Raw genomic sequence first — 23,755 nt, forward strand, 5'->3', positions numbered from 1 at the left:
GGTGTGAGATGGCTTTGCAAAAGACAAATGAAATGGTGACATCAGACACTGTGCTCACACATTATGATGCAGGTTATCCAATGAAGTTTGCCTGTGGCACCTCACCTTATGTTATTGGTCCAACAATGTCACGTGATATGAGTGATAGAAGTGGACACCCCCATAGGCTTTGCATCATGGTCCCTAACTGCTGCAAAGAAAAGTTATGCACAGATAGACAGAGAGGCTTTGAGTCTGGTTTGGGCTGTGAAATATGTCAACCAGTACTTCTACAGGAGAGAGTTTACCCTCATTACTGATCATCAACCACTAGTGACCATTTTTAATTTGCAGAATAGTGTTCCACTAATACTAGCAGCACAAATACAGAGATTGGCTCAGTTTCTTGAAAAACACAATTACAAGATCAAATTTAAGAGGATGAATAACCGTGGAAATACTGAACATCAAGAGACAACTAATTGGTCAATTTAGAAGAGTGGAGTCAACTGTTAGAGAAGGAATCTTTCCTGAGCTGTCAGAACTACCTTCTGCAGTCAATGAGGGATGGAAGTATATAATGTGGCAATGTGATATACACGGCAGGGTTTCCTGGACAGAGCAGGGACCAAGAGACCTGGGTATAGGCACACAGAAAGGGGGCAGGGCATTTAAACAAACATTTGTGTCTCATAAGTGGGGTTGTAGAAGACAAGCCTTTTACCAAACCTCTAGAACTTACTGATTTGGATTTGTCTGGTGTTTTCAGGACTATGATAAAGGTTGAGAAGTCCTTGGAGATCGAGAAATGCAACGGTAAAACACCCTTGAGAGTAAGGGTCCTCAGTAGGTGGCGAGACTGGGAGATGATAGGGTTGTACTTGGACCAGGGAAATCTGAGAGGTGATGTGTGGGAAGTCACAAGCTCAAGGGTCCAGATGGGAAGGAAGAATTCAAATTGGTGAGGAAGTCAAGATCAAGAGGTTGACAGTAAAAAGTTTGAAAAGGGAAACATTGATGCCATAACGGGGACAATATTCTTGCAGTGAGTACTTTGACACTCAACCTATTGCTCAAAGTGGAATTAGACAAGAAAAAATCTTGTAAGATGGCAGGGAAATACTGGACCAACTGATCTTTTCCTGGACTTGGGCAAAGTAACCATTTCCTCTGCTGTAATGAATCCATAGTTGCATGTTGAGGAGCTGGAGATGCCGAGAAAATTAATTCTCATCAATTGATGTAGGTTAGACAATTCACTGCACAACTCTTAATTAATTCAAAGCTTGCACTTTATTGTCTGTACACAAATAACTATGTAACAATGTTGACACCAGGCCAACAAATTAAAACATGAATTCTACTCTTCCTCTGTACCAATACTCCCTCAGACCACTTCTCCATTGTCTAACACTGAAATTGGGAATCTTGTGTTGTTCAAACAGTTGACATTCCTTCTCCCAGCTCCTGGCATGGTGTCTTCCTTGAGATAATTAGTCTCCAGAACTCTTGCTCTTTTGCTTTCAAAGCTGTTGATTCTTATTCTCTTTCCTTAATGGTTCAAATGTTGTGTTTCGATCTCATTGCTTCTGGTCCAAGCTAGCATCAATTTATTGTCCTTCACACAGGTAACATTTTGTAATGAATGTTTCTTTGCTCTGAATCAGAACAGATCAGCCAATTGCTAGGCACAGGCTGCCCCATTGATAATTCAGCGCGTTCTGATTTATCAAAGAACAGGTTACACATAACCTTTCATTTGGAAATGATCTCCAGTTCAACAGATTATCAGGAGTCTCATTGCGTTCACATGAAAGCACCTTGATACACCTATTCCTGAGCAACACCGGTTCACAAGACAGCTCACAGAATGGAGGTTGAAGAGCAGTTTCACAAAATGGCAACTTTCATTCCTTCAACCATATGGCAAGAACGAAGATCTCTGGTTTGTCTATTTCCACTGTCCTTGACTCATTCCAGTTAGCTTCCAGTTTTCTTCCATGTTTTAATTCATTCATGACAAAACATCTCCCCAATTTTAGTTTATATATCTGAGTGAGTACAGGACAAAAGGAACACTAGCATTCATGATGACAACAAATAATACCAATAAAGATACTAACAAAATATCATATTACTTTTTGTGGAGTCTATGAAAATACTGGCATATTTAAAATAATATCAGTACAAAAGCATATAAAAGAAACATGATGAAACATATCTAATTTCATACCATTTGTTGGCATATATAATGATGTATAGGTACATAGTACTCAAAGTAAGACAACACCATGGTGTAAAGTCAGACAACATTGCTGGAAAGAGAATTGGAATGAGATTTAGCATGCAAACTCTTGAGTTGTTTAAGCTGCCTGCGGAAAACACTTAAGAAAATACACTGGATGATCATTAGAACGAGAAGCAGAACAATAACAACATGTGAAATAATACGAATCCAAGGATGTACATTAACGTTCCGACCCCAGTTCCAAACCTTACTCCAAAATGGTGGATCCTGCAAAATATCATTAGCTAAATCTGCATGATCTTTAATAGTCTTGGACAATTCATCCCACTGTTTAATAATGGCTTCATTATGGTTAATTACTCGATCCCATTGTGCAGTAAAATGAGGGATGGGTGGAAGAGCTGTAGGTACATATCTAAGTAAGTCCTCAGCAGTATCATTGATATATATATCCAGGTGAATAGGTGGCTTTACAACAGGTTTGGGTAACACTTGTCCAGCTAAAAATAAGTCTCTCAAAACATTGGAAAGTGCTACGTTATGGTTATACAAACTGCACGTTAAAGATCCCTTCTTGTAATGTGTGCTTGAAGTAGCAAAGTAGTAAGTATCATTCACCAAAGCAAACTTTATGAATGTCCTGTTACCAACAGGTAAAATAGATAGAGAACAATTATCATAAGAAACAAACCCACAATCTGTTAACCCATTGTTAAACAAATCCTCTGGACAGACCCAATATTCCCCCTTTTGATGACAGGAAGCCAAATTTACACCCTTTGCAGATCCTTGCCACTTAATAGCATAAATGGGTGGATTGGCAAGTGAAATCCAAACTCCGTCTTGATACTTCCCAACATTATGAACCTTGTACAGTGGGTATGTTTGGTTATCACTATGGTAAGGAATGTGAAGAACTGCTCCAACATAGAGTGGTCCAGATCCATTCCTACAATTTCCAAGGAGATGATTTGTAAACGTGAATTCTCTAATGTGACACCCTGGTGTGTTAGTACCAACCCATTCTTTTAACTGTTCATCTGAAATCCAATCGGGAACCCTATGGTTCTCTAATTGTACCATATTAAGCCCAATTACAGAAAGTAACCACGAGGTATAAGTGGTACAAACAGCATCCTTAGTGTGTTGAGTAGTTTCATTGTTAACTCTGTCAATAATTCGGTTTGTCATATCTCCTAATGGCTGTAAAATATGGAGCATTTCTGAAACTACATTTGCTTGTTGCTTACCTAACGTGCTCACCCCTCCCATATCCTGAAAATCCCGATTTACTATTTCTTTCATCTTTTGCCTTAGAGAATTTAACTGCGAGTTTACCTCCGCAATATCCAGTGTATTTACTGTGGAAACTCCAGCAGTGTATCCCAATCCCATAAATTCAATAAGCCCCCGTCTTCGCCTCTTTCCTGTTTTAAATTCTGAGTGGGTAAACTGTTCAATTAATAAATGTTGGAAAAGCTCCTGGAGATTTATTCCACACCAACTAGGAATCTGAAGCGACGTTAAGTTGAACAATACTTGCACGTGTCTATACCCTGGCACTAGAATAATTCGCTCTTCTGTTTCTTCTAATACAAGACCTACTCCCTTTGTGTCTGTCTGAATCTCATCACACAACAAAGGACTAGTAACAGTTGTCACTGCAATGGTTGTGGTGTCAATGGTCGTCGACTCTACCGAAGGGCAAGTTGTATTTGGAAAATCTTGGGGCTCCAGAGCAACTGGGATTGAGTTGCCTGGAGCACATGCTAATCGATGATCTTTCCTCTGATTGCTGTCCAAACCAACAGTACCATCACATTCACAATGAAGTTGTACTCGAGTTATAAAGCCTTTTTTGCCTGAAGCAGGACCCAGAAAAACATGACTTCCCACTGTTATCTTAGAATTGCCATCTTTCCTCCATATCACTGTAACTTGACCCCGATTATCAACAGACCTTGATCTCATTTCTTTTGCAAATGTTTGTCTCTGTTCTTCATATATTCGTACCACTATTTCACCTTCCTCATCCACACAGTCTATTATTACCATGGTATCGGAAGGAATCCAAATAGACTTCTCAGTGAATGTTGTGAATACTTCCTCTGCTGCCAACCTAATCTTCATACTTTGCATCTGTCCAGATGAATATATAATTGGCCAATAATACACTCTATTGTATAACATATAACCTTCAGCAGAGCCTTTGACCATTACGAAGCCACTCAGCAGTAGTATTCCAACTACAATCATTTCCGAATACCTGGAAGAGAAACATCAAGAGCAGTTTCTGTATTTATCTAGTAATTCTTCCATCTCCTGCTTTATTTCCAGAAGATCTGGTGATGAGTGCAGTCTCCCATTTGTTTCCCTCTTCCCGTGGCTCTTTGCAATGTTTGCTTGCCTTAACCCTCCCTTCCTGATGTTGAGTTTAAAGGGAACTATCTTTAAAATTCTGGTGCAAACTGGAAGTGGGTGCCCAGCTCACTGAACAGGCAATAGCTCTTTCATTCAGATCAATGTCAATTGCCAGAAAAATAAATCAGAGAGCATCGTCATCTCCAGAGCATCTCATTGATAATGTGCCTTATGGATGTCAACTTCTACAGGACATTGATTTTCTAAGGGGTTCATGTTGGTTAACATGATACCAACCCAACTCGTTAGGAGCGGTCTGGATTCGATAGATTAATCAGCTGGCTCTGTCAATGATATCTCAGAGATGGTTGAGGACCTGGTTGATAAATTGAGATTATTATCTCCTATCCTAATTTCAGCTCCCTAGGTCTTTGTTCACACACCAAAATAAGACTTGCTCTGCTGCTTCTTCTGTCCCATATTACCCACTGTGACATAATGGGGCTCCTTAATGGTGTCAATTAATTGCCGTACACATCTGTCCTTTACAAGACCATCACACTTAGGTTTGATAAATCTAGTCCGACCAGAAATTCTCATTTCTTCAGCAGTGCTATTCCTATTTGGGAAATCCTCCAACAATTTGGTGAAAGTGGACACTATCGATAGGATATTTTTCATTCCTCCACTAGATGGAGGTAAAGGCTCCACAAAATCAATCTGCAAGCTAACCCATGGCTCTACATTGGGTCTAAAAACTTTTTTTTAAACTGAGTTATCTGGGTTATACTGGGGAACAAAGTCAAACAGTTCTTACACCTCATTGCTTTTTTGGCCACCAGCACAGATGCTTCTGCTGTTCCATAGCTCTATCTGGTCCTTGATGCCTAAAAATATCCGTACACCTTCTGGCACCACAAACTTACTATTATTACAATCCCATTCCATTCCTGTATATTTACCATATTCTTCAAAATTCTCTCCTCTTTGCACCTGTGCTAACTCCTGATCCTGTTGCTGCACCTTGACTAACTCTATAGATATGCTCTTTACTGTGCCATCACTCTCCCTGTATCTGGATTGTATTTCACCCCGCATCCCATTCCTAGTTTGGCTAACTCGTCCACCTTCTGGTTCTCTTCCGGAGATGTTTTTGAGTGAGCCTTCACCATGTTTCCTCTTGCATTGTTAAATATTATACTTTAACAAGGGTGCCAGTGGTAAAAGTTTACCATTTGCTAAAACAGAACTTCTAGCTTCCCATAAAGGTAAACATTCAGTCAAGCTATTACAACCATGCATGCTTTCTGACTGTATACTCGCTCCTGAAGGATTGATAACAACAAAACATAGCAACATGTTGTGCCACTTGTGCACTCATTCTTTTAGAATCATAGATTGTTGCAAGAAACAGAAAGGGGCTACAGTGGGTGACTTCAACTTTCCACATCTTGACTGGGACTCCCAAACTATAAAAGTACTAGATGGGATAGAGTTTGCCAAATGTATTCAAGAAAATTTCCTTAATCAGTACATCGATGTGCCAGTGAGAGAGTATGCAATACTTGCTCTGCCGTTAGGAAATGGGACAGGGCAGGTGACAAGCCGATGTTGTTCTGCTGTTTAAGAAAAGCCCTAAACATAAACCAGGAGGTTATAGGCGGTGAATCTGACATCAGCAGTGGGAGAGTTATTGGAAGGTATTCTAAGGGACCGGATATATGAATACTTAGATAGACGGGGTCTGATTAGGGATAGTCAGCATGGCTTTGTTCATGTTAGGCCATGTTTAACCAATTCTTAAAGAGTTTTACAAGGAAGTTACCAGCAAAGATGAAGGCAAGGCAGCGGTTGTTGTCAACATGAACTTCAGAAAGGTATTTGACAAGGTCCTGCATGGGAGGCTGGCCAATGGGGTCGTAAATTGGATTAAACATTGGTTTAGTGGGACTACCAGAGCATAGGAGTAGTTGGTTACCCCTCCGACTGGAGGCCTGTGACCAGTGGTGTGCCGCAGGGATTGATGCTGGGTCCATTGGTGTTTGTATCTATATCAACGATCTGGATGATTATGTGGTTAACTGGATCAGAAAATTTGTAGATGAAACCAAGATTGAGGGTGTAGTGGACAGCAAGGACTGCTAACATGTCTTGCAGAGGGTTCTACATCAGCTGGAAAATTGGGCTGAGAAACAGCTGATGGAATTTCATGCAGACAAGTGTGAGGAGTCGCACTTTGGTAGGACGAACCCAGGGTAGGTCTTATACAGTGGATGGTAGGGCACTGTGGAGTGTAGTAGAACAAAGGAATTTGGGAATACAGGTCCACAATTCATTGAACATGGTGTCACAGGTAGATAGGGTCATACAGAAAGCTTTCGGCACATCAGCCTTCAAAATCAATGCATTGAGTACAGGAGATGGGATGTTATGTTGAAGTTGTATAAGATATTGGTGAGGCTTAATCTGGAGTACTGTATGCAGTTTTGGTCAACTACCTACAGGAAAGATGTAAATAACGTTGAAAAGTTTCAAAGAAAATTTACAAGGATATTGCTGACTCTGGAGGACCTAGGTTATAAGGAAACATTGAATAAATGAGGGCTTCATTCCTTAGAAAGTAGAAGATTGAGAGGAGATTCGACAGATGTATACAAAATGATGAGGGGCATATATAGGGTAAACGTAAGCAGCCTTTTTCCACAGAGTTTGGCTGGGACTACAACCAGCGGTCATGCGTTAAGGGTGAAAAGTGAAAAGATTAGGGGGAACATGAAGAGAAACGTCTTCACTCAGAGGGTCGTGAGAGTGTGAACTTAACTGCCAGCACAAGTGGAGCATGTGAGCTTGATTTCAATATTTACGTGACGTTTGGATAAGTACATGGATAGTAGGGAAATGGAGGTCTATGGTCCCAGAACAGGTCAATGGGAGTACAGTTGAAGTGGTTTCAGCATGACTAGATGGGCTGAATGGCCTGTTTTGGTGCTGTACTTTTCCATGACTGTATGATGCTATCTACTGATCCAAGTTAGGCAATTCAGTACACAATTCTTAATCAAGTTAAAGATTTCACCTTTTCCCAACACAAATATCAATGCAGATAACTTCTCAAAGTGATAACACTGCAATAGAGGCCAATTGGCCAAACAAGAAGTGAATTTGAGATTCTGCCCTATTGGCTAACATGAGTTAGCTTTCCAAGCCAAACTCTTATTGCCCTCATCACCAGTGACAAAGTGAAATTAATGTCACTGTTATAAATCAGCCGGTTGCTAGGCTCAAGTTCCTCAGGTCAGAGAAGGCTGCCCTATCTATAAACCTGCATGTTTTAACTTCCCAGAGAACATCTTACAGATAGCCTCTTATTTGGGAATGGTTTCTAGTTCAACAGATTATCAGGAGCCTCATTCTATCTGCTTTAAAGCACCGACATACAGCCATTCCTGAGCAAAACCAGCTCACAAGACAGAGCTTGCAGGGCAGTTTCACAAAATAGTGACCTCCATTCCTTCAACCGATTGGTTGAATGAAGCCATCTGGTTTGTTTACTTTGTCTGTCCTTAACTCCTTCCAGTTAGCTTCCAGATTTCTCTCACAGCTTAATTCCTTCATGGACAACAAGATTGTGTTTGGAACTTCCTCACCATAGAGACGCTGGGCTGAATGGCCACCCTCTGCTCTCTAAATATTTCAAAATAAAATAGTCTTTTATTTATTGTTTAACACATTTTGTTGTTGGTGATCATAGGGTAAATAAAGAGCAATTGTTTCTAGTGAGGGGAAATCAGGAGGGGGTATGTAACTGGTTGACTGTCAGGGAAGGGAAAGGAGGTAGGCAAACGGTACAGAGTACCCCTGCGGCTGTTCCTTCAACAACAGCTATACCTCTTTGGATATTGCTGGGGGTTGGCTGACTGGGAGAATTCTGCAGCAACCAGGTCTCTGGCACTGCGTCTCGCTCTGTGGCTCAGAAGCAAAGGAGGGAGAAGAGAAGCGAGATGGTGATGGCAATACAGAAAGAGGTAGGAGATTGTGAGTCTCGTGGATGGTATGTTACCTCCCTGGTACCAGGGTCAGGGGTGTCTCAGATTGGGTCCAATCATTCTTAAGGGTGGGGGGTGAGCAGCCAGAAGTTGTGGTTAATATTGGCACCAATGATATAGGTCAGAAAAACGAGCTCGGTAGAATGCTGAAAAGCCGAGCCACAAGGGTAGTAATTTCTGGAAAACTGTCTGTGCTGAGCACCATGGAGGATTAAAATAGGAGGATATAGCAGAAAGCTTGCTTTATGTTCTGGTGAAGGGGATGTGGGTGGTAATTTGTCACCTAGGGGGTCCCTGTGTGGCTGTAAAGTCCACACAGTTAGTTCACAAGGTCAGGATTGAAGGTAGGTCACAAGGGCTGTTATGCAGTGGCTCTACTGGCTGCATTGGAACTCAATTTACACATGAAATCAAAGGCTTTCACTGACAGTGATGGGATTGCTGGAACCCAGACCTCTCAGTAAAACTCTAGCTGCATCATAATTCCCTTTAACCATTATGGAATTAGTGATTCTTCTTACTACAGAATCCAAAGCTTTCAAATCTCCTCATCTGTGCTTTATGTGACAGTCCGGTTCTTGTTCCACGTCTGATCAAACTTCCCACACTAAATCTCAGCTTTTGTTTCAATCTCAGGAGCATGTTGCAAAGGTCCACAGTTCCCAGTGAGGATTCTGCATCGCTGGAATTGTCATGTCTGTATACTCTTTATTTCAGAGCAACCTGGACCCCACAATGGAGGAAATTGAAGACACCCTCCAAGGTAAATTCTCTAAGTTTGTGGCTCAGTTCCAGACTTCTAAGCAGAGACCAGTTTTAAAGGGGGGCCTGTTAGTGCAACAGTTAGTTCTCTCGCCTCATAGCTCCACATGTGCAGGATTATTCCTGCCCAACTCTCTCTCTCTGGAGTTTGCACCATCTCCCTGCAGCTGTTGTGATGATTTTGTGTGTGATAAGCTTAATCAAAACTATGCCACATCTGGTTTAACTATCTACAAAAACCTGCAATTTAGGGAGATTACACTGTATCAACCTACACTAGTTTACTTCAACCAGACTCATTTACTTCACTTACTTAATCTCTTCCTGAAAGGGGTTAGCTGTTAGTAATCACTATTGCACCCCCCCCCCCCCCATCCAAGGAGACAATACTTCCATCTAATGGTGCAGATTAAACACAGTTTATTTTTAAGTGAAACATATTAATTTCTGAGGTATAATTCCAGACAGATGTATAACTTAAAGGATTTCCAAATGCAGGTAGATTTCTTAAAATCTAGAAAGACATACCAGAGAGTTGCAGATGAACAAGTCATCCGTTGCCGAAACCGAGGCAGAGGAATGAATCCTGTTTCTTCGCTCTATCGATTCTCCCAACTGTGACTGCCTTCTAATATTTATACTGTTTTTCTATCAATTGTCATCATTGGCATGTGATGTTTCTCAACAACATTATCAGGTTAGGTAGATGGTGTATTTAATTAGTCTAATGGAGATACTCTTGTTTCTCTTGATTGGGTCATTGTTTAACAATGTCAGCATGGACCCATTGTTTCTCTTGATTAAGACAAAGCCAACTGGTTAGAAGTGAAGAATATGAGCAAAGTATCCCAGTTAGAAATTTAACTTATTAAACAACAAACATCTTGAATCTTGGGCAATTTCTTCTGCTGGGCTTAATGAACAACAAACACTTGACCCGTGGACATTTTCTGCTGCTGGGCTAAAAATGAATTTATCTTATTGAACAACAAACTTCGTGAACCTTGGACACTTCTGCTTCTGGGCCAAAAAAAAACCCAATGTTAGGACGGAGCCCTTTGGGGTCTGAAAGTGAATATCCACGACACTCTGTAGATTTCATTTGGTTCCAGAGCCATCTCTCACATCTCAAAGATGTGCTGGGAGGTTAATGAGCCATTGTAAATTAACCTTTTGTGTAGGGAAGGAGCAAAATAATCCAAGGGGAACTGATGAGAGAGGATAAAGTTGCAGGGTACAAGAAGGTAAGTAGGCTGCCTAGGACTGATAGGGTTACTCTCACCTTGGAGTTGGCATGGACCTGATGGGCTCAATGGTCTCCTTTTCTGTTCTGGCAAAAAAAAAGCCAAAACTTTGACACACATTCCATGGAGAAACCAGGTGATCAATGAACAGGAGGGTGTGTGTGTAATTTAGGTGGTGCAAGTGAGTGCAGACAGGATCGCGGACCTTCCAAATAACCGTCAGAAAATGTACATGCTGTACACAATACGAAGTTACATCCCTGCAGCACTCCTTCAACGTGTTGAATCATACTGCTCTCAAGCAAATTTTAAATCTCACCATAAGCTCTTCCACTCAGTTTAAGATTGTTTTTAACTCCAAAAACTTATCAAAAGAAGAACAGAGTAGTGTGTACTATATTTCTGATTTTAACTTTAGCGAGGCACACACGTATGATGTGGTGGCATCTTGATGTATGCCATTCACATACTTTTTCATATAACTCATTATGCAAACAACAAAGAATGCTTAATCAAACAACATATTTACAGTATTACTCAAAAATTATTGATATATTAAATCCACAACACTCCTTATCTATAAACTCCAACTCAGTATAGAATGCATCTCAACTGTATACATTGTATAAAATATAACTACTACATAGACATCCACAGCATTGTAAATTTTAAATTGTTCCATTCAGATCTGAAGACATAATTGGTGTGGAGGATTTCTTACTCTCGTGGGATAAAATCTTTCCTCACCAGGGAGGTTACTCTGCTTGGCAGGTGAGACTTGTCGGTGTGAAAGAATCTCAGGTTCTGGGGCTCTCCGCAGTGGTTGTAGGTGTTGACTCTGGGACAGCAGGAAATTGTTCTGATAGCTCTGGATACCTTTCTTTGCAATGTATCAGCATCCCAAACAGAGCATGGCAAGCTGCTTGATCTGCTGATTTATCCCAGGCTGCCAGACAAAGCTTCAAGTCAACGCTTTCATTTTGATCACTCCGAGAGGACAGGCACATAGTTTCTCTAACACTTTATCTCTCATCTTCAATGTCATGAAAACTCTCAATTACAACCTCCATCAAAGGCAAGTTCATCCCGATGCTGGTGAAAACGGTGAAACTTCTGTTTCTGTTGCACATCCCAGCCAATTTTGGGTGGCAACACAGACCTAAAACAGTCTAGGTTATTTTCTGGTCTCCTTTTGGATCCTCTCTGTGTAATAGGGAGATTTTCAATCTGCATTAGGGAGAATACATCGATATAGAATTAGAATTGAAAGTACACGTGGACTGAGATGTTAACTGTCCTGAGCTATCATCAGTGGGATTATCAGTTGATCTGCCACCTGTCTTCAGCAGTTTCGGCCCGCTTATGATCAAGACTCCCTCAAGGTGGTGGGCCAGCAGTGCTAAAGCACCACCTCCCACTGATGAGCTTAACAACTTGGCATCTGCCTCTATCAGAGTTGTTGGTCGCTTCCATCCAACAGATAGTCTACTCTTCAGGTGTCTATGCAGCTACTGAAGAGTTTACAAAAGATGGATACACTGTCCGACCATCTGCCCCTCTGGACGTACTTGGTCCACACCCATGATAATCCTGTCTCTGCTGCCTCAGCTACAGCCCTGCTGGTTGTCTTGATCTCTCTTCTAGTGAAGCCAAGGTCACGCAGAAACTTCTGGAAAGTGAACGCAATAAAGCCACAACAACCTATTTCGAATGGATAGCATGAAACCTTCCACCCTCTGTCTCTGCACTCTGATCTTAACTCTGCATACTTGGTTATCCTGCGCTCATGGGCTTGATCGATGTTGTCTTTCCAGTGGTCTGTGAGTTCACCAATAACCGCTTCTCTACTGATGTCAGACCAGACGATTATATCTGGACGCAATGTGGTGAAAACAATTTGCTCTGGGAAACTGCCTTTCCCATCCAGGTCAGCCTTGACACACAAATCATTGGCTGAAGAAAGTATGCTTGATCGTGGGCCTGTGCTGTACACCCTTGACTTGGAGCCTTCTTTCACAAATGATATGCGATGTTCTCTGCTGCGTGGGGCATGAGATAAGTTGTGCTGCAGTACTTTCTGCTCAACTGCTTCTGTTACAAGTTTGAGAACGTTGTTATGTCTCCAAGTGTACATGCCGCTGGAAAGGATGACTCTGCATGCACTCAAAATATGTTGAAGTGTTCCCTTCCCGCTACAAGCAGCACACCTCTCTGTCTTATCTTCATACCAGGTGCTGAGGTTGGCAGGTGTTGGGAGCAGGTCATTCACTGCTCTGTATAGAAAAGAAATGCGGAGCAGTTCCATCTGCCATAGAACATTCCAAGATAGATGTCGTTGTTCAACACTTTCCCACCAGGTCCAAGCCCCTTGTATGTATGCATCCTCTTTTATAAATTTATATGTACCCTCTTTTATAAAGTTTTCAGGCATTTCCTTTTCCAAGGGGAAATGGGACAATCAATCAGCATTTCCATGATCAGATGTCCTCTTGAGATTAATTTTATCTTCCAAGACAAAGAGCCTGTCTCTGCATTTGTGCTGCTGCTCTTGTTGGAACACACTTCTGTGGATTGGAAATGAAAACTAGTAGTTGATGATCAGTAATGAGGGTTAACTCTCTCCCATAGAAGTACTGGTTAAAATGTTTTACAATCCAAACCAGTTTCAAAGCCCTCTGTCAATCCATTTGTAATTTTTCTCTGTCACAAAAAGGGAACGTGATGCAAAGGCTAGGGGGCATTGACTTCCATCACTCATAACTTGGGGCATGACCGCACCTGTACCATAAGGCCAGGCATCATAGACAAGCTATGCTGAGCAATTTTGATCATATTATGTGAGTACAGGGTCTGACATCATCATTTCCATTACCTTTTTGAAAGCCACCTCATAAATCTCTGTCCATTGCCAATTCTTCCCAATCTGTAGTAATGAGTTCAAGGGGTGAAGCACAGTAGACAGGTTTGGCAGGAACCTGTTATAGCATTTGACAAATCCTGAAAAAGATTGCAACTGTGATATGTCCTTTGGTCTTAGAGCAACCACCCTGCTTGAATTTTCATAGCACACTTGTGTAATACTTGAGCATCAAAGTTGTGACCACAGTAACTGATACTTGGTTTAAAGGATTCACATCTGTTACAATGTGATCTGAGCCCATAATCTTCTAATATTTTAACACAGTCTTAAGAGTTTCAAGATGTTTCTTGTCCTCCTCACTGGTAACAATGAAGTCATCCAGGTAACACTTAGTGCCTGAGCAGCCTTTCAGCACCTGGTCCAAAGCTTTCTGCCAGAGTGTAGATGCAGATGCTACTCCACAAATTAGCCTACTATTGCAATAAAGCCCTTTGTGAGTATTTATGGCAGGGAACACTTTGGACTCTTCTTGTATCTCCATCTGTAGGTAGCCTCAGCTAAGTCCACTTTGCTGAAGTGTTTCTCTCCAGAAAGGTTTGCAAAGATGTCCTTTAACCTGGGCAGAAGATAGTGATCTGCCTTCCGTACTGGATTGCCGGTGACCTTAACATCACCACAGACCCATTCTTTGTAGTTACTGGGACAACTGGCATTGCCCATGAGCTCCAATCAGCGTTGGAAAGAATTTCTTCAGCCTCCATGGAATCAAGCTTACTTGCGACTTTATTGCAGATGATATAACGAACCAAATGGGCTTTGTAAAATGTGGGTGTGGCATTTTCATTTAACATTATTTTACCCTTGATATGCTTGGGTTCTTGGGGATGTGGGATGGATCTCCAATCAAGTTGTAGTTGTCGCAGCCAATCACAACCCCACAATGCTGGTCCTCCTGATTTTTCACATATAAACCCAATGTAGCTTGTTGGTTGTTGTATTTCACTGTAAAAATGTCATTCCCCCAGGAGTTTTATCGTAAGTTCTTAGTAAGTTGGTATCTGCAAACTTGAGTTTAGTTTCTTTGAAATGCCACTTCAACTCATTTTGTGGAATAACTGAAACAGCCAAACCAGTGTCCAATTCCATTTTAATTAACTTGCCTTTCACATCTGCTGTAAGCTACCCGATCCTGTGTTACTCTCATCATTATCAGATTTTTCATCAGCAGCATGCAGATCATTGCTCTGTTTTGAACTGCAACTTGACTTCTAACTGTTGGTTTTCCCCATGCAGTCCATTTGTTTTTATCCATCTAAGTAACTCTTTCTAGGTGTCCTACTTTGCATTTTCTGCAAGTTTCATCTTTCAGCCTGTATTGGTCTAGCATATGTGAGCCCCTGCCACAACAGTAACACAATTTGTTTAGCCAAGATGGTTTCTGTTTAGCCGTGGCAATATTTTTCACACTCACTTTCATTCCTGACTCCATCTCAGTTGCGTCTCTGTCTGCAGTTTCCATTGATACAGCAATTTCAACGGCTCTTTTAAATGTCAGCTGTGCTCCAGTTACGAGCTATTTTTGAATGCTTTCTTGTAAGAATCTACAAACCAAACAATCTCTCAGTGCATCAGTAAGCCTTTCACTGAACTGATAATGCTTGGACATTCTCTTCAATTCAGCCACATGAGGTGAAATGGATACTTTTTTTTGATTCCATTGATTCCAGAAGACCAACAAGATTCAGACAGGTTACTGAGCTGAACAGTCTTAGGTGTGCCCAGGAAGGAGTCCTGACACAATAAATAGACAGGCTGACTAGAGGCTGTGCTGGATCTGCTGCTAGTTAACAAACCAGGTCAGGTGAGAGATCTGTCCGTGAGAGAGTACTTTAGAGACATCAACCACAACTCCCTGACTTTTACCACAACCTAGGAAAGGATGGGAGCAGAGTGAAGGGGAATTTTGATGCTATTGGGCAGGAACTTGGAAGTGTAAACTGGGAACAGATGTACTTTGGGAAATGCACAACAAAAATGTGGTGGTTGTCTAGGAAGAACTTTCATAGTGTTCTGGGTAGGTTTGTCCCACTGAGGCAGGGAAGGATGCTAGGTTGAAGAAACCATAGTTGACAAGAGATGTAGAAGAGGAAGAAGGAAGCTTATATAATGTTTGAAAGCAAGGATCAGACAGAACATTAGAGAGTTACAAGGTAGCCAGGGAGGAACTGGAGAGTGGACTTAGGAGAGCTAGAAGGGAACATGAGAAGGCCTTGGCAAGTAGGATTAAGGAAAACCATTCTATATGTTTTGATGAACAGGAGGATGGCAAGAATGAGGGTAGGAACTGATCAAGGAAAGTAGAGGTAACATATGCCTGGGTTTGGAGTGGGAAAGGAAAGTCCATAATGTATAGTTTGCTTCAGTATTCACCAGAGAGAGGGAACTTGCCATTTGTGAGGACGGTGCAAAACAGGCTGATATGCTTGAACGTGTTGATGCTAAGAAAGGCTATGCTGGAACTTCTGAAAAACATTACAATAGATAGGTCCTCTGGGATCAGATGGGATATTCCCCAGGTTACCATGGAAAGTGGAGGAGGAGTTATGGTATTTGCATCCCCAATAGCCACAGAAGTTGTACCGGATGACTGGAAGGTGGTAAATGTTATTCCTTTGTTCAAGTGGGGAACATCCTGGGATTTATGGGTCAGTGAGTCTTACTTCAGTGTTGGGCAAATGATTGGGGAAGATTCTTAGAGACAGGATGTAGGAGCAGTGGAGGCTGAGTAGGCACCTGCACAAGTTATTAATTATGACAGGCATAGGGAGGGTAGATAGTTGGCATATTTTTCATTGGATTGAAATGCATTTGAGACTATATTTTCTGGATGCAAAGGCCAGGGTGTCAGGACCAGAGGCAAGAGTTGGGCTGGCTCTAATCACCACCCCACAATGTTTACTCGCTCCGTGCTGCACTGAGGTTAAGGCTGTGACCTGCTCCAGCTACTCCGGACTTCACGTCTGTGGGCTCCACGGTACTTTTTCCCCTCTGACCTGAACTGAGGTTGAGACCTTGGCCTACTCTGGCTACGCCGCACTGCGTGTCTGTGGGCTCTGATACGCTGACTTGTCTCTGCGCTGAACAGAAGCTGAGACCGTGGAATGCTTGGTTTCCCTGTCTGAGGACTCACTTTCATTCTAAATGCCATTTGCTTACTTTTATTGTATGTCCAAACAATAGTTTCCTCTCTGCACATTGGGTATTTGACGGTCTGTTTTTTAATGGGTAATTTTGGGTGACTTTATTTTGTAGTTGCCTGTAAGGAGACAAATCTCAAGATTGTATAATCTGTACATACTTTGATAATAAACATACCTTAAACTTTTAAGGTGAGAGGTAAAGTTATCGGGACTATGCAGGGCAAGAGTGTTGGGTGCCTGGGATGTGCTGTCAGCAGTGCTGCATAAGGCAGCTATAATAGAGATGTGTAAAAGGTGGGCATATGAACTTGCAGAGAATGGAAGGAAATGGATCACGTGCAGATCGAAGGGATTATGAGTCATTAGTTTAATTAGTTTGGCACAGGATCATGGGCCGAAGGACCTGTTTCTGTGTTGCACCATTCTATGTTCTAATGTTCTTCTTTATCCAAGTTGTCTGTAAAGTGTGGGGAATTCCAGTTTCCCAGAATCACATCAGTCAGACCAGCACCAACACCATTCCCCACACAAGTCCAACAGCAGCCTCACCCAGCTGTGAATTGAATGCAACGCAATTGAGGTTAGAATTCAAATAATAAAAATATACGTACTGTCTTTACCTAAGTTCTCAAACTCCATTTACTGTCACTCTCTTCTTGCAACCGGCAATTGCAGAATGTGTTTCAGACTCTTTGAGAAAGTTTAGAACTGTTTAAGGCTGCCAGTGTGACAGGAACCTGGGAGCAATGGGTAAGAGCAATGAGGCCCGTTGCTTTGAAGTTTCACTTCATTCCCAGCACCTATCGCTCCTGCAGGGACAGCAGATCAGGATCTTTGATGTAAGTGAGAAGCTGCAGAAACTGCAAATGTAAAATAAAATCAAAATGCTGGAAGTACTCAGCAGATGCAGCCTGACTTGCTGAGCACTTGCAGCATTTTTTGTTGCTGTTTTAGGAGTTTCTGTGGGTCAGGAGAGAGTGAGCACTTCATGTTGTTTTACTGAATGTTTTGTATTGAAATCAAGTGATTTCCTCCAGAAATGCTTGGTCAATGCTTATTCTGGCATATTCCCACTTCCTTTCCAGTACTGAAATGCTACTCGCTAACTCTTTGATTATGTACTCCCCCAGCACCTTCTAGCTATCCCTATTCTCCTCCAGACTTTTTAGTCTGGCATCTTTCCCCTTCCATTCCAGTCCTGAAGAAGGGTCTTGTCTGAAATATTGGCTGCTTTTTCATGTCCATGTGTGGTGCTTGGCCAAGTGGTTAAGGTGCTAGACTAGCGATCTGAAGGTCATGAGTTCGAGCCCCAGCTGAGGCAACGTGTTGTGTCCTTGAGCAAGGCACTTAACCACACATTGCTCCAATCCACCCAGCTGAAAATGGGTAGGGACATAATGCTGGGGGTTAACCTCGCGATAGACTGGTGTCCTATCTGAGGGTGGGGGGTGGTGAGTCTCGTACTCTCAGTCGCTTCACGCCACGGAAACCGGCATAAGCACTGTCCTGATGAGCCAATAAGGCTTAGGACAGACTTTAACTTTTTTAGCTAATTCATGTCCTTAGATACAGCCTGACCTGCTGAGTTCCTCCAGCATTTTGAGGGCGTTGCTTTGGATTTACAGCGTCTGCAGAACTTCTCACATTCATCTGAACCAGCTTCCATTTGCTGATCTGGGGCCTAAGAGTTACGTTCCTGTTGGCCTTGGTTATTTTTTATTGCATGTGGATTAGGAACAGGAGTAAGCCATTCAGCCCCTCAAACTTGCCACAACATTGACTAAACTCTGACCTACAGTAATCTTTAACCTCTGCTCTTTGGGGATCTATCTACTTTAAAATCATTCAAAATACTTCATCAACCACTCATAAAGCAGAGAATCTAACATTTAATGACCTAAAAATGTCACTCATCTCTGTTTTAAACATGTAGCCTCTTACTTTTAAAAGGTATTGCTGGGCCTAGATTCTCCCACAGGAAGATGCTTTCACATTACCCCTGTCAAGGCATGAAAGATCCTTTATATTGCTCTTTTTTTTAAATTTAATTTTCCCCTTCTAAGGCATTTCAAATGGCATTTCAGGCAATTCGGCCCAATGAGATTGTTACATCTGTCCCAGCAATCCATCGTTCCCATTCTCCCACTCACTTTCCAATAACCCATTCTCTTTTACATCCCCATCCATAACTCCTCCTGATTCTCCTGTTATCCACCTGGACGGGCCAATTACACAACTAACCAAAGTATTTTTGTGGTATGGGAAGAAACCATGGATCCAGAGAAATTGCATACTGTCCTTGCAATTTACACTCAGGCAGCACTGGAGGTCAGAACTGAACCTGGGTCATTGCAGCTACAAGACATCAATATGATGTATGGCTGGCCTCAGCGTTAGGCACACGTGAGCAATCACTAACTGTCCATCCTGCTCTTCTCTCAGGTTTCTGCCACCTACAGGAAAAGATTAGTTTGTCATGAGTGGAATCTTATAGCTAAACCTATAAATCCAGTCACAATCTGTGGATTCACAGCTAGATTGGCCCTGAGATAAACAGAGCAGGAAAACAGGACATTTGACAAATAAATCTTGTGTTAAATTGAAACATTAGCAGTAATTAACACAACCAACTAAATTGATTGAGAGAGGAAAGTGGCAGTGGGTTTGCAGGAAAGTCCTTGCTTTTTCCCATTTGCACTATTTGTTCTTTTTTCACATGTTAAGATTTTGACATTTTCTTAAATGGGTTCCATGGCATTTCTTTCTTTTGTGACAACCTGCAAAAGGATAAATCTCAGATTACACTTACTTTGATATTAAATACACTTTGAACTTTGAACTCTGAAGACTGAGTTGTTCACTTTGGACCACAAAAAAAAAATGCTTGGGATTATGCTGTAAATAAAAGTTCATCATTGGATAAACTGATGATGCGGGCTATTCAAAGACAACACGAGTGAATCTGCAGATGCTGGAAATAAATGAAAACACAAAATGCTGGCAGAACTCAGCAGGCCAGACAGCATCTATGGTAGTCTACCTCCTCCCATAGATGCCGTCTGGCCTGCTGAGTTCTGCCAGCACTTTGTGTTTTTATTTGTGTGCTGGCTATTCTCTGGCCAGGACTTGGGATCTGAACCATAACTAGAGTGAAAACAAAGGAAAGCTCTACCCTGGCTTCAGTTATGGTGTGGTTTATTCTGAAGTTGAAGTTGTCTGTCTCACTGGGGATCACAAGGTAAAAACATTGGAACAGGAGTGAACCTCTCAAGCCCTTGAACCTGCTTTACTTTTGAATAAAATCACGTCTAATCTGATTAAAACCTCCGCATTCCTGTCTCCTAGTTTTATAACCTCTTGCTTATCAAAAATCCACCTATATTTGCCTTAAAAAATTCAAAGGCTTAACTTCCACTGCATTTTAGAGAAGATTTCCAAACTTTCACAATCCTGTGAGAGAAAATATTTTGCTCTTTTGTCTAAAAGACAATAAAACCATGAGTCATAGGAGCAGAATTAGGCCACTCATCATATTGAGTATGCTCCACCATTAGCTACCATTTTAAGAGCAATTGTCAGCTATTTTGTTTTAGAAAAGTGACCCTTAGAATCACCCAGAGGCGGAAACATTCTCTCCACATCCACTCCATTAAGAAATTCAGAATTAGACAAGTCTGCTCTCACTGTTCTAAATTCAGGTTCAAGTTTATTATCATCTGATTGTACATAGATACAATCAAATGAAACAACATTCCTACGGACCATGATGCACCCACAAAGCATATATCACACAGCACATAAACCAAAATATTGCCATAAATCAGTTAATAAAATATAATTCATGGAGTGTTCTGAGTGTTCTGGTCTTTTCCCACATATCAAGCATTGACAGGTTCTTTGTCCCTAGTATATAGGTGAGTGCAGAGTTTGGGAGAAGTTGATGAGAATAGATCAGAGGATAAACTAGTGAGAAACTGGGATTGCTCTTTGAGCGAGCAAAGGGTCAAAGAGTCCCGTTTCATGTCATGTGGAAACATGGGTGGCATTCCTTTAGCTGTGAATCACATGGACTAGGGTTTAATCAGTCCTGCACCTCTGCTCCTTGGCAACATGTGAAGCAGCTTTCTGGCAAGTTCAACTAACCCTTTGTCACTCAGAGTACTTTGATTTCAGGATCTCCGCACTGACGTTGTCTTGGGTGTCAGCATGAGCCTGAACCAGGCGTTGGACATTGGGCAGGTGAGCTTCCTTTGCTGCGCAAGGAATAAGTGCCCTGGTGTTAACAGGAGTGGTGGGGAAAGACGGCCGGGATTCCTGCATCTCAGCATGTCGAAGGTCAGCTTACAGCCAATGAGCTACTTCACAATGTGGTACTGCTTCTGTAAAATAGTGAGAGTTAACAATCATGGTCTCATCTGACTCTTGGAATTCACTTTGCATCTAAATTAAGACCTGTAGGAAGGCACCGAGTTCAGTTCTGTTATATATTCTGAGTCAGACATTCAGGCTCAAATTGGGTCAGGTCAGGGCAAATCTGCTGGATTAGATGGACCGAATAGCCTTTCTCTGGGAATACAGTATATTCAGTAACCCCTTGAAATGCCTGCAGGCATAGCTGTGAGCAGTGAACTTGCACCTATTCAGTGTTTGGTTGACTATAGACATTAAGCCAAGGGACTTGGGTACGTGGTGACCTGTATGCACTCTGATAGTAAATTTTACTTTGAACTTTGACCTTTGAACATTGGGTTGAGATCAGCTTGGCCTGTCTGAGGTTGGGTTTCAAACTTATACCCAGGAACTGGGATGTGCGCTCACTCTGGCCACCCCTATCCAGCCACCTATCAATTCTAGGAAAGCTCCTTAAGAGATATATAAACCCTGGATAGCAGAATTCGAGATCACCTGACCACCTTGAAGAATGAACACAGGATCAACCAGTGAAGGTAGATAGTTTAACATCTCCCTTGTTAAAACAAATGGGGGGAGGATGAAGGGTTAAAGGCCAGTTGGCTGAACTGATTCTCTTTTCTTTCCTTTCCCTTCTTTCTCTCTCCCTCTCCCTCATTCAATTTCTCATCCTTTGGTGTTTTTCTTTATTCTCTCACTTTGTCTTTTTCTCTCTCCCTCTTCCCTCTGGTGCAGGTGGAAGGAGGTTTTGCACAGGGCCTCATCATCTTCACTTTGGATGAGTTATGGTATTCATCGGATGGAGTTCTGTACACCTGGAATCCAGTCACCTACAAGATCCAAATGACTGGAGAAATTCCAGCAAAGTTCAACGTATCCCTCCTTTGAGATGCTGCAAACAAGAAAGCTATTTACTCTTCAAGGCTTTATTTTGTTTCTTAAGTGTTAGAATGGGCCTGTTCTCAGCTACATAAATTGCTTGAGTACGTTACGCACAGGCAGCAGATCACGTCCAGGGAGCTGGTGTTGCAGAGATTAGTTTATTGGACCTGGGAGGATTTAACCATGGTCTAATTGCTTGGAGTCAGAGCAGGAACTTTAAAAAAGACCAATTTCATTGACTGGTTCATTATAGGGAATTTTATTCCAATAAAAATAGGTTACGGTTGAGTGGAGTCACCTTCACAATTGATCTCAAGTTATGTGGTAAAAGTCTTACAGAAGAGTTAATGGTAATGTTTCTAGGTATGTGGATAGACACAAGGTTAACGTGAAAGATGCATGTGAATAAAATCCGAGAGAAGTGTGAAAAAGCCCCTAGTGTGCTCAGGTGTTTAGTTGGGTGTGATTGGGGTGCAAGTAGGAGGTCCATCTACATTGCCAAATGTCTTTGATTATGGATGTGTCGCTTATGGGTTAACATCACCAGCAGTCTTAAAGCCCCCAGATAAAGTTCAAGCTCAAACATTGATATTATGTTGTTGTGCTATTAAATCACCCCCTTTTTCAACATTACTGGTAGAAATGGGTGAAGTACCTTCAAATCTACACAGTTTCAGTTAGCAATGGTTTATTGCTTTAATTAAGAGGACATAAAGTTGGTCATCTAATATTGATAATATTTGTAGGGTGTTGGGAGCACTGTATTCATAAGGTCTTCAATTTTGGATGGATGGGAAATGAATGGGCAGAAAATCTGGTGTTGGTTAATGTGGAATATGATTCCCATTTACCCCATTCTGTCACCTCTCCATGGTATTAACCTTCGCTTGTGGTTGATTTCGGCCTTCAGGGAAAAATCAAGATGAGGAGTGATTGCTTATTCATAGCACAGGAAGTCTGGCAATATTACAAGCCAGATATTATGGATTCTTACATATCTACACAGAAGCTTCATAGGATCCAGTGACAGGTCATTCTGGAGTTTCTGTTTATGTTCCGAAGTTTCTGGTGACTATTCAGAAACATCTATCAGATGAAATATCACCATTCATGTCTGAGGTGGTTGCTATCATTTTAGCCTTGCATGGGTCGAAGAAGTACGCTTTGATTATGTACTTCTGTGCTCTGGTTTGATCTCAGACTTGACAGCTATTGAGATGGGTATTTCAAATTGTAGGCCAGACATTCATCTTGAGATTGGACAGCCATTGAGGCTGCAGGGTCTGGGCTTGTGTATACATATCACATGGGATCCTGTCCATGTTGGGGTTGAAGGAAATGAGGTGACAGACACTCTTGCCAAGCAATCACTTAAAATAAAGGCTATAAAAATAGTGGTGCCTTTGCATAAAGGAGAGGTAAAAGCCATAATTAATAAATTCTATTCAATAACTGTGGCAACAAAGTTAGGATAAGGAAAAGAAAGAATGGGATTTATATAAAATCAGAGGATGTTAAGAACTCAACTGGGAGATGAGTTTAAAAGGAGGGAAAAAGTTATACTTACATGTTTATGTACTGGACATACCAGGTTAAATAATTCCATGTTCATCATTAATATGCATGTTACAGACATTTGTGGGAAGTGCACTTGTCAAGAAAAGGTGCAGCCGATATTGTTTGAGTGCAGATCCTATGAGGTGCAAAGGAAACTTCTAATTGCTAAATTGAGATCTTTGGGACAGACACTGTTTAACATTGAA

General features: G+C 41.6%; 2 protein-coding genes across 4 annotated transcripts in view; one reads left to right on the plus strand and one right to left on the minus strand.

The window, feature by feature from the left end:
* LOC132401028 (uncharacterized) overlaps positions 1-10,477 on the minus strand; it is a 90,828-nt gene extending 80,351 nt beyond the window's left edge. The window contains exons 1-2 of one of the 2 annotated variants that reach the window (XM_059982767.1): positions 9,925-10,477; positions 1,260-4,493 (exon numbers count right to left, since the gene is read on the minus strand). In XM_059982767.1, coding sequence (XP_059838750.1) covers positions 2,282-4,493; positions 9,925-9,950 — 2,238 coding nt within the window. In that variant the 5' untranslated portion in view covers positions 9,951-10,477 and the 3' untranslated portion in view covers positions 1,260-2,281. Of the gene's footprint in view, positions 1-1,259; positions 4,494-9,924 lie in introns of those variants that run through there. The other variant, XR_009514460.1, reaches the window with a different exon arrangement.
* Positions 8,333-23,755, plus strand: part of LOC132401031 (uncharacterized) — a 53,023-nt gene continuing 37,600 nt past the window's right edge. The window contains exon 1 of one of the 2 annotated variants that reach the window (XM_059982784.1): positions 8,333-9,397. In XM_059982784.1, the coding sequence (XP_059838767.1) occupies positions 9,275-9,397 (123 nt within the window). In that variant the 5' untranslated portion in view covers positions 8,333-9,274. Of the gene's footprint in view, positions 9,398-21,015; positions 21,036-23,755 lie in introns of those variants that run through there. The other variant, XM_059982787.1, reaches the window with a different exon arrangement.

This window comes from Hypanus sabinus, chromosome 10, assembly GCF_030144855.1.
Source record: "Hypanus sabinus isolate sHypSab1 chromosome 10, sHypSab1.hap1, whole genome shotgun sequence".
NCBI lineage: Eukaryota > Metazoa > Chordata > Chondrichthyes > Myliobatiformes > Dasyatidae > Hypanus > Hypanus sabinus.